The sequence below is a fragment of the Mustelus asterias genome, chromosome 9, assembly GCF_964213995.1.
Source record: "Mustelus asterias chromosome 9, sMusAst1.hap1.1, whole genome shotgun sequence".
NCBI lineage: Eukaryota > Metazoa > Chordata > Chondrichthyes > Carcharhiniformes > Triakidae > Mustelus > Mustelus asterias.
Genome location: NC_135809.1, coordinates 77,931,383 through 77,944,506, shown reverse-complemented (window position 1 = coordinate 77,944,506; position 13,124 = coordinate 77,931,383). Strand labels below are relative to the sequence as shown.

General features: G+C 41.9%; 1 protein-coding gene across 1 annotated transcript in view; it reads left to right on the top strand.

Moving 5' to 3' along the window:
* Nucleotides 1-472: 472 nt before the first annotated feature.
* LOC144499144 (excitatory amino acid transporter 2-like) overlaps nt 473-13,124 on the top strand; it is a 148,691-nt gene continuing 136,039 nt past the window's right edge. Inside the window, exon 1 of the mRNA XM_078221224.1 lies at nt 473-665. Coding sequence (XP_078077350.1) covers nt 598-665 — 68 coding nt within the window. The 5' untranslated portion in view covers nt 473-597. The remainder of the gene's footprint in view (nt 666-13,124) is intronic.

The window sequence follows — 13,124 nt, the reverse complement described above, 5'->3', positions numbered from 1 at the left end:
CAAGTGGAAACATTTTCTCTAGAGAAAAGAAACCTTGACTTTCCTGATAGTTTAACCCAGTGGTTCCCAAACTTTTCACTGGGCCGCACTTTCGGAATAAAAATTTGCTTGCGCCTCACCAAATTTTTTATTGAATAAGAAATACATTCAAAAACAAAAAAAAAACAACTCCTAGCAGTGCTTGATTCATAACATAGAACACAACTACTTTACAATATGATCATGGGACATCCAGAAAGTATAAAACAATGCATCACTTGATGCTCTTGCTCTCACTTTTGGAAAAATATCTATCCATATTTAAATGTTTCTTTGATTGTCCTTGAATCTTCCCGCCACACTTGCCATCCTCTCTCGCCGCACCAGTGTGGCGCGCCGCACCCTTTGGGAACCACTGGTTTAACCCCTCAGTTCTAGTTTCAATTCTGGTATCAGCTTTGTAAATCTTTTTTTCACCATTTTTTTTCTTCAGTGCATCGATACGCCCATTCTTCAAGTTTTTAAAGTCTTGCATTTTGTCGCAATCTTCTTCGATTCGGTGTCCTACGAATATTTAGAATTTTAATTCCAATTCCTGAGTCCAAGTCGTGGATGTAAATGATGAGCAGCAGTGGTCCGAGCATCGATCCCTGTGGAATATCGCTTCACACCTTCGACCAGACTGGGTAAATATATTTTGCCTCTATTTTAACTTTTCTGTGTTGTAGCTAGCTTATTTTCCATTCTGGCTTGTTCTTTCTCTCTATATGCTCCCACCTTAGTCATGAGTCAGCTAGATGGTACCTTATCAAGGGCTTTTGGGAAATTCAAATTTATTACATCTACTTTTTGTGCTACTTCAGATAATCAAATAGGTTTGATCATGCAGTGGTAACTCTTTTGAAACCCATGCTAGCCATACTTTATTGTATCTTTGTCCTTTAGACAGTCTTCTATTGAATATATAAGAAACAATTTCCCAACACCAACATTAAGTCAACTGATATAAAGTTACTTGGATTTGTTTCATCTTTTAAATATAGGAATAGGATTAGCTATCAGCCTGTCCTCTGGCAGTATTCTCCTTTCTGATATTGTTTTGTAAATATATAATAGTGCCTCTACTCTTAATCCCCTTCCTTTAAGCATGCACTGATGCAATCCATTTGAACCAGGTGTTTTATCTTACCTAAGTTTGACTTTTCATCACTTTCTATCTGAAAAGTTTTATATCTTTTAAATTTGCTTCTTCCAATGATGTGTCCACGCTGTTAAGCATCCCAGGCAAATGATAGCACAGTGGTTAGCACTGCTGCCGAACAGCGCCAGGTTTCAATTCCCGCCTTGGGTCACTATCTGTGAGGAGTTTGCACACACTTTCTGCCATTTTGCGATCATTACCTCTGGGTTTACCTTGTGCTTCATTTAGTGAGTCTACTCCAATTCTGATTTTATTAATAATGTGTATAATACTTTACTATTTATTTCTAACTTCCTGGTTAATTTAGTTTTGTTGCTCTCCTTTGCCTTCCTGATTATTTGTCGACTTCTTTCTTGACCTCTTTGTATTCCTTTTTGTCATTCTTTCCTTTATTGTTTGTACAATTGGGATCAGAGGTGAGCTGGCAAGGTGGATACAAAACTGGCTCGGTCAAAGAAGACAGAGGGTAGCAGTGGAAGGGTGCATTTCTGAATGGAGGGCTGTGACAAGTGGTGTTCCTCAGAGATCAGTGCTGGGACCTTTGCTGTTTGTAATATATATAAATGATTTGGAGGAAAATGTAACTGGATTGATTAGTAAGTTTGCGGATGACACAAAGGTTGGTGGATTTGTGGATAGTGATGAGGACCATCAGAGGATACAGCAGGATATAGATCAGTTGGAGACTTGGGCGGAGAGATGGCAGATGGAGTTTAATCCGGACAAATGTGAGGTAATGCATTTTGGAAGGTCTAATACAGATAGGAAATATACAGTAAATGGCAGAACCCTTAGGAGTATTGATAGGCAAAGGGATCTGGGTGTACAGGTACACAGGTCACTGAAAGTGGCAATGCAGGTGGAGAAGGTAGTCAAGAAAGCATACGGCATGCTTGCCTTCATCGGCTGGGGTATTGAGTTTAAAAATTGGCAAAATGGGCAGCACGGTCGGTGCAGGCTTGGAGGGCAGAAGGGCCTGTTCCTGTGCTGTAATTTTCTTTGTTCTTTGTTCTTTGTACACTTAGTGTACAGATGCCTTTTTCTTTAGTTTCAGTTTTAGGATCACTTTATTTGTCCTTAGCGTTTGTTTCATGGCTAGTTTGTTCTTATTTTGTGATGGAATAAATGACTCCTGAACTCTTTTGATTCCTTTTTAAGTATTCCCCACTGCTGTTCAACCTCTCGGTCTGTCAACATTATTTGCCTTTTCCATCCCAACAAAATTAACTTTGTTCCAAATCTATTACTTTAGTCTTAGTTTTATTTATACCATTCATAGTCGTTATTTTAAACCTTATTGTGCTCTGATTGCTTTGTTCCCTTAAGTTTCCTTACACTTGCTTTTCTTATCTGTTCTGATTTATTTCCAATTGTTAGATTGAGCAATAATTCCTCTCTTGGGCTTCCGATGTATTAGCAAAAAATGAGTCCAGTGTACACTGTAAAAATTTCATTCCCTTTACCCTTTTCCTTCCCTCTTGCCAATTTATTTGAAACCTTCCATAATTGCTATTTAATTTCTTTTACTCATTTCATAAATTTGCTTGCATATTTCCACCTCATTTCCCTTCCACTATTAGCTGATACATAGAATATTAATATGATCAATCCATTTGAATCCTTTATCTCAATCTATACCGATTCTCTTTATATCTTAATAACAGTAGAAAACAAAAGGACATATTGTAATCTCTAATTGGTACAGTTAGTTCTCCCAACACTTATTCTTTCAAAATGTCATAAATTGCAATATTTAATTGCTCGTCCTCTTCATCTAGTAGTCATGTAATAGATGTTACTAGATCTAGTTTCCTGCCTCCAGTTCCCCATTTTGTACAAAATGCTGCGCACATTGCTGTACAGGCAATTTAATTTGTTTTTATTATTGTTTTTCTCACTTCAGTTTATTATGTCTACAGGAACGATAGGGAATGTGGTCGAGCGCAAGGAATGCCTCAGTGATTAAGGATTCAATTATTTTATTTAGTGATAAGAAAGAATGCAATAACAACAAAATGTTATCTTTATCCAATGTCTTTAAAATAAAAAAAATGTCCCAAGGCATTTAAAGAGGTAGCAGGAGATGGAGAATACATAGAATTAAGGAATATCAAATAATTTCAGACTGTGGTAAGAGCTGTTGGGCCGATACTTTGAAATGACAGATTGCACAAATGCAGAGATTAGACAAGCATGCAGCAAAGGCAAAATGATTGTATTGAAGAATTTTAACTGTCCAGACATTAGGGTAAGCAGACTAGCACATGTCAGAAGGGAAGCAAAATTCTTGACTGTGTTCAGGAAAGTTTTCCACAATAATATGCCCTCAAACCAGCAAAGGGGCAGGACAATGTTAGATTTAGTCATTGGCAATGAGCCAGATTTAGTTAACAGCCTAAAGGTGCATGAATATTTATCAAATAGTGATCATAAACGAACATTGTGCTTGAAAGGGGGAAACACAGAACGGGTATCAAGGGCAAGATTTTCTGGATGGTGGTGTTTCCCGCCTCACTATGCAATGCACTCCCACCAATCATAGCAGCCCTACAACCATTTAATGTTCCATAGAGTGATAATTGGTTGGTAAAATGGGACTTTCACCTCTCACCCCCACTGGCAGCTCTGTCGTTCCAGCAGCAGTAGTGGCAGCAGAGGCCAGGACTGAAAATACAAACAGTCCACAGATTCTAAATCCCAGAGTCCAGAACACACAGCAGGGAGGGGAGGTGAAGCTCAAGGGGAAGGGAGAGAGAGGTGGGGGGTATTGATGGAGAGGCCAGCAGGGAGTGAGTATCCTCGAGGGACAGACCTTCAGGGCACATCCATTGTGGAAAGAAGCACCTTAAGTAAGGCACGCTTCCCTTCTTGCCTGAGACCCAAGCGGGCTGACCTGCCAGACTTCTTCACTGACCAAGACCTCCTCCCACAAGTCAGGCCGGAAGCTGCCCTTAAGTGGCCAATAAGGGCACCAACTTAAGCGAGGTCAGGCTGCCATATGTCATGTCCACCCCATGGAAAATTGAGGACAGATTGGGGATGGGCAGGAGGCTGGTAGGTAGCACACCTGGGGAATTTTACAAGTCCTCCACCTGCAAACTTGTTGGCAGGGGACTGAAATTCTGCCCACAGTTTCTAGATTTAGGTAGAGTTGACTTTCAACAAGGTGAGACAGACTACCCACAATAAAGTGGAAAAATCTGTTAATCACCGCCACCCTTCCATTTACGTGAGATGATGGACATTTAATAATATTGTCAGTGGAATTTAAGGAAACGGCAGACACATTGAATGATTAATTTCTCTCAGTTTTTATAATGGAAGAAGTGATTAGCATGCCAGCCATTCCAATAACACTAATATTGAATCGAGACAGTGATTCAGCAAAAATAACAGAAACAAAGTAACAGTAATTTAAAAATGAATGGCACTAAAGAGCCCCCAGAACCAGATAGTTTCCTTCCCAAAGTTTTAAAGGAAGTAGATGAGAACATTGCAGATGCTCTAAGTCTAATCTTACAAAGTTCTCCTGATTCAGGGATCATTACTTATGATTAGAAAATTGTGCATGTTATTCTGCTATTTAAGAAAGATGAGAGAAGGAAACCAGGGAATCATAGACTAGTTGGCCTAATATTTGTCACTGGGGAGTTAATGGAATCTGTAATTAAGGATCTCTGAAATTTTTCAGCTAATCAAGAAGAGTCCGTACAGATTTGTTAAAGGCAGATTAAGCTTGACAAACCTGACTGAATATTTTCAAGAAGTGATAGAAGTAGTGGACAGTGGAACATCTATTTATATAGATTTTCAGAAGGTATTCCATAAAGTTGCTTAAAACAGACAGTTAGCCAAAGTTGAAGCTCATGGGATTGAAGGCAAACTATTGATCTGGGAAATTGGCTGAGTGGCAGGAGATAGAGTGTAGTGATAATGAACAAGTACACTAATTGACAGCTTGTGACTAGTCCCGCAAGGTTCTGTGTTGGGGCCTCAACTATTCATCATAGTTGCTAACTAGTTAAATGATGCGATAGAAAGCCACATATTCAAATTTGTCCATGACGCAAAGATTAATGACCACTGCATTTTATCAGTGTCAGTCAAAAAATTGCAGAGCGACTAATAGTTTAAGTGAATGAGGAAAACTGTGTCAGTTGGGTTTCAATGTAGGTATGTGTAAGTTCATCTACTTTGAAAAGGATTAATCAAAAGAGCAAAAAACTAGAAGCAATGGAGATCCAAAGAAGTTTGGGCACTCATCCTAGCAAGTGGAGAGTATTCCATCCCACTCTTGACTTATGCTTTTGTAGATGGTGTAAAGGCTGTTGGAGAGGGGCGGCACGGTAGCACAGTGGTTAGCACTGCTGCTTCACAGCTCCAGGGTCCCGGGTTCGATTCCCGGCTCGGGTCACTGTCTGTGTGGAGTTTGTACATTCTCCTCGTGTCTGCGTGGGTTTCCTCCGGGTGCTCTGGTTTCCTCCCACAGTCCAAAGATGTGTGGGTTAGGTTGATTGGCCAGGTTAAAAATTGCCCCTTAGAGTCCTGAGATGCGTGGATTAGTGGGTAAATATGTGGGGGTAGGGCCTGGGTGGGATTGTGGTCGGTGCCGACTCGATGGGCCAAATGGCCTCCTTCTGCACTGTAGGGTTTCTATGATTTCTATGAGAGTTAAAATGTGAGTTAATTGCCACAGAATTCCTGACCTGTTCTTGAGGTCACAGTATTTATGTGACTTGTCCAGTTAACTTTTGGTGAATGGTAACCCCCAGGATGTTGATGGTACGGGGAACTGGTTATATGCTCTCTTGTTGAATTGGTCATTGCTTTTTGAAATCATTGATTGGCTCTGCTTCCATTACCCTTGTAGGCAGGGAGTCCCAGGTCATTACCAATGGCTGTGTAAAAATACCTTACATCTCCCCAGTATGCTTTATCCAAAATCTTGCATGACGATTTTCCTAAAAAAGAATTTAAGTGCCCAACAGGCGGGAAAACAGGAGATTTTCCTGCCTGTTTTTGGGTGAACTTAGTTGATTGAATTTCTGGTACGCTGTGCTTCACAGAGTCCACGGGGGGATTTACGCTGGTAGTGGGGAGGCCTAATTCCACCTGAGAGGCTGGCATCAGTGTACTAAGCAGGCCACGGTGCATGCGCCGATCTCCCAATAGGGAGATAAGCGCATGCGCATTAGCCCCCCACATTGCCGGCCTCCTGGTCACTGGCCTTCCAATGACAGGGTACCTGGTGGGCAGTGCCAGGGTGCCTGGCGACAAGGGACACTGCCCCCTGTCCCCGACGTCCCAGAGTGGTCTCAATGGCCTCCGGCCCTACCAGCAAGGCCATCACACCTGGTCCCTGATACTGGGGACCAGTTTTAATCCCCGCTGGTGGGAACTTCCCCTGGTGGGGTTGGAAACATTAAGTTCATTTATTAGTGTCATAAGTGGGCTTACATTAACATTGCAATGAAGTTACTGTGAAAATCCCCTCGTCACCAAACTCTGGCTGCTCAGGTACACTGAGGGAGAATTTAGCAAGGCCAATGCACCTAACCAGCAGGTCTTTTGGACTGTGGGAGGAAACTGAAGCAGCTGAAGAAAACCCATGCAGACATGGGGAGAATGTGCAGACTCCAGACAGACAGTGACTCAAGCCAGGAATTGAACCTGGATCCCTGGTGCTGTGAGGCGGCAGTGCTAACCACTGTGGCAAGCCTGGACGATTCTGTCCCGGGCTTGCTAATGAGATTCAAATGTTGATCATAATATTGTAATCAGCCTTGCGCTGTTTTCCGATGTGAGGCTGATCACGCCATAAAAAATGGCCTGGGAAAGTCACAATCGGCTAGATGCCGGTCGCAATTCCCGTTTCAGCCCTTCCGCCGGTATTTCCCGGCCTGCTGAAGACTCTAGGAAGTTATGGCCCTTTCCCTGTCTCCAACCCGACTTCTACTTGGGATACAAGGCTCCAGATCACGGGATTAATCCATTCTAAGCATTTCCACTAGCCTTTCCACTAAATCTTTCCAATCAATTTTCAACCCATCCATTACTTATACTGATATTTTGTCTGCACCCTTTTCTTTAGTGAACACACTTATAAAGTGCTTTATACATATTCTGGCTTTGCCCAGCACCTCTAAGCATATGTCTCCTTCTCTGTCTCTAACAGGCCTCACCTCATCTCTTGCTACCCACTTCCTATTTACATGCTGGCAGAAGATGTTTGGGTTCCCTTTTATGTTAACTGCAATTCTATTCTCATACTCTCTAATTCACCTAACATCATATATTCTCTTTTTTGTGTCATCATATTTTCCAACTCACTCTTCACGCAAGACCTCCGAATTTGGTTCCTCTGCCTTTTCCTCTTGTTGGACTTTACTTGATATGTACCTGAAATGCCTTTTGCTTAAAAACTCATTAATTTTTCTGTTGTAGTTTTTTCTCCTCCAATTTATGAGTTCTACTTTATATTCTTCTTTGTTCTTCTCCATTACTAATTGAAACCTTATGATGTGATATCACTTTTACACAAGTGTCTTCCCACAGATACTTCATTTCACAGTACCTGATCCAGCACTACCTCTTTCTTGTTGGGCCAAGGACATAGTGGTCAAGGAAGTTCTCCTGAACACATTTCAAAACTTCCCCCACTACCTTGCTCTCTATTCTAACATTATCCCAACAGATATTTGGATAATTAAAGTGCCCCAATATCACCACACAATACTGCTTGCATCTCTGTGATTTCCCTGCAGATTTGCTCTGCAGACTATCTCTCTCTCTCACTCACTATTTGTTGGCTTATAGAGTATTCCCAGTAGTGTGACTATACCCTTTTTGCTTTTCAATTCGAACCAAATGGATTCTGTCTTTGTTGCCTCAAGGACATTCTTTTTTTCTAACACTGCAATCTTCTTCCCGAATTAGTACCGTCACACCAACTAACTATTTTCCTTCCCTACCTAACCTGAACACTTTGTTTCCCTGAATATTAAGTGCTCAGTGTTCACCATTTTAAGCCACATTTCCACTATCGCCACCACATCATATTTCCACACAGTTATTTGTATTTGTATCTCGCCAGCCTTATTCAATGCATGTTTTGTAACCACATTTTTATACACATGAATACTAAACCTGTCTTTGTACTCCTTGTTGTCCTTCTTAGGTTTTTTTCCCTTTCTGGTATGGTACTACTTCCTTCTTTGATAATATTTAACACACTCACCTTTTCACTTTTTCTATATTTATTTGTGGCCATTCATCCCCTGCCCAAATTTAGTTTAAACCCTTCACAACTACACTAATGAACATCCCATGAAGGACCTGTTGAGGTGCAATCTTGTGAATAGGTACTTCCTGCCCCAGATCTCAAAGCCCCAAGAACCTGAAGACCTCCTATTTGCACCATGCCTCAAGCCAAGCATTGATCTTCCCATTTTCACTCTTGCTAGCGTGTGGCATAGGAAGTAATCCAGAGGTTCACTTATTTTTTAACTTTTTATTCAGTTTCTGACAATCTGACTAAAGGACCTCAATGCCTAATTCAGGCATTGAGCTATTCACCTGATGTGTACCACAATTTCTGGCTCAGTCTCTTCCCCATGCACAAAGTTCTGCACCCTCTCCATGATATCCTTTACCCTTGCACCAAAGAGGCAATACACCATACATGACTCATGATGATTACAGAAATTCCTGACTATTCCTCTAACTACAGAATCTTCCATAATGACTGCATTTCCCCCTTCTACAGTTCCCTGCCCATGTGGTGGCCTGGACTGCACTCCTTCAGGGTATTGTCACTCCCAGCAGTCTCAAATGCTGAGAGTGGTACAGATCCCAAAGGCTCCTTCATTTCCTGTCTCTTCATACTCTTTTAGATGGACACCTACCTACTAACATGAAGCCTTTCTGCCTATGGAATGGCCACCTTCTGGAATGTAAGATCCAGGAAATTGTCATCCGCCCTGATATTGTCTGAAACCCCGAGCTAGGAGTCAAGCAACTAGAGATATATGTGACCACTGAAGACATGTGAAGCGTCCTGAAATTCCCACATAGCACAAGACATGGAAGCAGCAGATCTCAGCTGCCCATCAATGACCTAAATAAAAATCTCTATTATCTCTTTTGGAATATAGTTAGTACTCTGATTACTTTATTAATTTTAATGATTGGATCTAGACTGCTGCTCTTATGTCACCTGCTTCCTCTCTTGGACCTCTCCTTGTATTTTTAAAATACAAAACAGTACCTCCACCTCTTTGTTCATTGCACTGGATTCCCTATGTTTAGTACCCTGTAGAAGTAGTGCTCCATAGAGCTGAACACCATGCTATTTGCACCATTAGCATTTGCAAAAGCCTCCTCTGTTTATACTAGCAGAAATTCCAAAGACCTGTTACCAATAATTACTAGTTCTTACTATTCACCTAATTATAAACTGTGCAGCTAAGCTAAATTTTAAAATAAATCATTCCTTAAAACGCTTAAAATTCCCTCACTCATCAAATTTCCAAGTTTAGTTTTCCAGAGCAACAGGACTTGGTAGACATGATTTTCCAGCCGTGCTTGCCCCAAAGCCAGAAAATCCCGCCCGAGGTCAACGGACCTTTGCGTGGTCCATGTCCTGCCCGTTACGATTCCTGTGGCGGGTGGGTCAGGAAAATTCCACTGCCTTGAGGGTCACTGTATTGAGGTGATTAGATGGTGGATCTCTGCTAGAAAAAATTGTTTGCAATGTCGCTGTGAGGGGATAAATGTTTTGCAACCCCTCTATATACTGGGATGGATAATTTCAAGGTTGGCTTGGTTATTTAGTCTGTCCCTGTACGTGGGTGCATTATTTGGAGTATATTTACAGGGATGAAAGTTCATATACTGGGATGGAATATGTGGAGAATCCATACTGGGATTGATTATTTGGACTTTCTCTGTAATACGATGGATAATTTGAAAGTTCTATACTGGGGTGGGTTATATGGAGGGTCACTACACTGAAGTGATCATGTGGATGATCAGTGATTATGTGGAAGGTCACTTTACTAAGGTGGATTATGTGGAGGGTCAGTGTACTGAGGTGATTATGTGACGGGTCAGTGTACTAAGGTGGATTATCTGGAGGGTCACTGCACCATGTGCACCACCCCTTTATCTAAGGAAGATTGGAAGATTATGGCCACAATCCCCTCAATTTCCTCTCGTCTCTCAGCATCCTTGGATCCAGTTATGGTGATTTATTAACTTTAAATGCAGCCACCCTTTCTAATCCTACCTTTTGATGGACTGTTAGCCCATCCAGTTTCTCAAATAATGCCTCTTTCACTATGATTTCAGTCTGGAAAAGACGGATGCAAAATACTCATTTAATATCTCAGCCATGCTCTCTGCCTTCATCCATTGATACGCTTTTTGGTCCCTAAATGGTTCCACCTCTCATCTTACTACCCATTTGCTTTACTTGATTTAAAGAAGATGTTTGGATTCCCTTTTATGTTAGCTGCCATTTTCTCCTCATACTCCTCTCAGAACTTGCTGGGTCTGGATTTAAAGGCACATTTTCGCCAAAGAGTCAAGTAAAATATGATGGGTGGCTAGCCCACTGCCTTCCCATCCAGGATGACCTGCTCCTCTTCCTATGTTTCTGTGACAGTGCTTCCCCAGAGTGACTGATCACCTTTGAGGAATCCTCATCCTCCTCCTGCAAAGGCTACTAAGGACCTGTGGTGAGTTGAAAGGCATGGATTAGAGCTGTCAATGTCAGTGGTGCTTAGTCATCATTGTGCTCAAAATATCTAACAGTGACTGCTGACATCAAGCATGAGTGAGTGTTAGGTGCCAGGTGACTGTCTGATAATTAATTTGGTCGTCAGATAGCTGGGAGAACCCTATTTCTTGTTCTCTGATGGCCAGACATGCTGAGAATCGACCTCTCTCCAGTGCACTTTCCTCTGCAGCTGTTAATACGGGGGTAACTGGAAGGGGATCTCTAGTTCTCTGTCTCTAATTGGTATCCTGCACTTGCTTTTCCTGCAAGGGGGGAAAGAAGAGATCTATGAATGAGAGTAATGAAATGCGTTGGGACGGGCAACATTTGTCAAGACTCATTTTGAGGGATAGGTGGACGTTGTGTTAAGCTGAGGGTCAGCCTCAGTGTTGGATTGTCAGATGGGAATGTGAGGATGAATATGTGTGTCTGCAAGGTAAGATGCTAAGAAGAATGATGTGCAGGAGTAGGTATGGGAAAGCAGAGTGAGGAGTTTTAGAGTTGGACTCACATCAGTATATGTGCCAGGATACACATCTTTCTAGACCTCATCCGACAATGTTCATTAAATCTCTTCCAGCTCTGCATCCAGGAGTTGGGGCCACACTCTGCTGCTCACCACCTCAGGTGATTTCCAGCTGCACCTTCTTGTCCTTTGTGGTTTCTGTCCCCTGCCAATGGGGAAGAAAATTTCCCTGTGAACCCATATAGCTATATTGAGCAGGTGCCAGGAGGCTGTTTCCATTTATAGTGGGAGACTAGAACTCGGGGTCACAGTTTCAGAGTAAGAGGTCACCCTTTACAGAGAGAGGTGAGGAGATTTTTTTTTCTTTGAGGGTTGTTAGTCGGTAGAATTCTCTTCCCCAGAAAGCAGTGGAAGCTGTATCATTGAATTTATTGAAGGCAAAGATAGATTTTTGATAGACAATGAAGTTAAGGGCTATGGGAGCAGACAGGACAGTGCAGCTGAGACCACACCAGATCAACCTTGATCTTATTGAATGGTGGAACAGACTCGACGGGCCAAATGGCTTACTCCTGCTCCTATGTCCTATGCTCCAGTATCAGCCCTAGGGAGGCCTCAGTGAAATAAAGCGCTGTCTTGAAATGCTACAATCCATTGCTGTATCTTCTTCCTCTGCTGAAACATCTGGAAATCCTTCTAGTTTCATCCTTATAGGGTCCTTATCAATATTTAGCTGGAATCAACTTATATGGATTGTCAGTGCACTTGATTGCATTATAGTGGTTGTCTTAAAAAGACTTCACTGATAAGCACGCTTACACAGTCAACCACAGACGTTTACATCCCTACAGACAGGCATACACCAAAACCTAGATGGCAGAAAACACATGGAATCACTGCGAACTCCAAATTGTTCTCTAAATCACACCAGCCTGAAATGGTGAATATTTACCACATTTCCTTCATTGTCATTGGATTACTCTCCCTGGCACAGTGCTGGCACCAGGGACCCTAGTTCAATTTCCGGCTTGGGCCAGTGTGTGGAGTTTGCATGTTCTTCTCGTGTCTGCATGAGTTTCCCCCCAAGTGCTCCGGTTTCCTCCCACAACCCCACAGAAAAATGTGCTGGTTAGGTGCATTGCCTATGCTAAATTCTCCCTCCGTGTAACCGAACAGGCGCCAGAGTGTGGTGACTAGGGGATTTTCACCATAATTTAATTGCAGTGTTAATGTAAGCCTACTTATGACACTAATAAATAAACTTAAAAAACTTACCGAACAGCTTCTCCATATGGGCTGCACACGTTCAAGAAGATAGCTCACTACCACTAGCTGAAGGGCAACTAAGGATGGCCTTACCAGCAGTGCCCACATCCCAAGAATGATTTTTTTCAAAAATCAATTTTGCTTCATCTCACTCTATTTTCGATAGCTTCCTCAGACTCCTTTTTGACTAAAAAAGGTAAGACTTACATTTCTATAGAACCTGTCACCAAAGTGTTTTACAACCAATTAACAGTAACCACTTTGTAATGTAGGAAATACAACAACCAATTTATGCATAGCAAGTTCCACAAACAACAATGTGATCATGACCAAATGTCAGGGATGTTGGTTGAGGAATAAGTATTGGTCAGGATACCAGGCAGAACTGCTCACCTTTGAATCGTGGCAAAGAATTTTTTACATTTGCCTGAGAG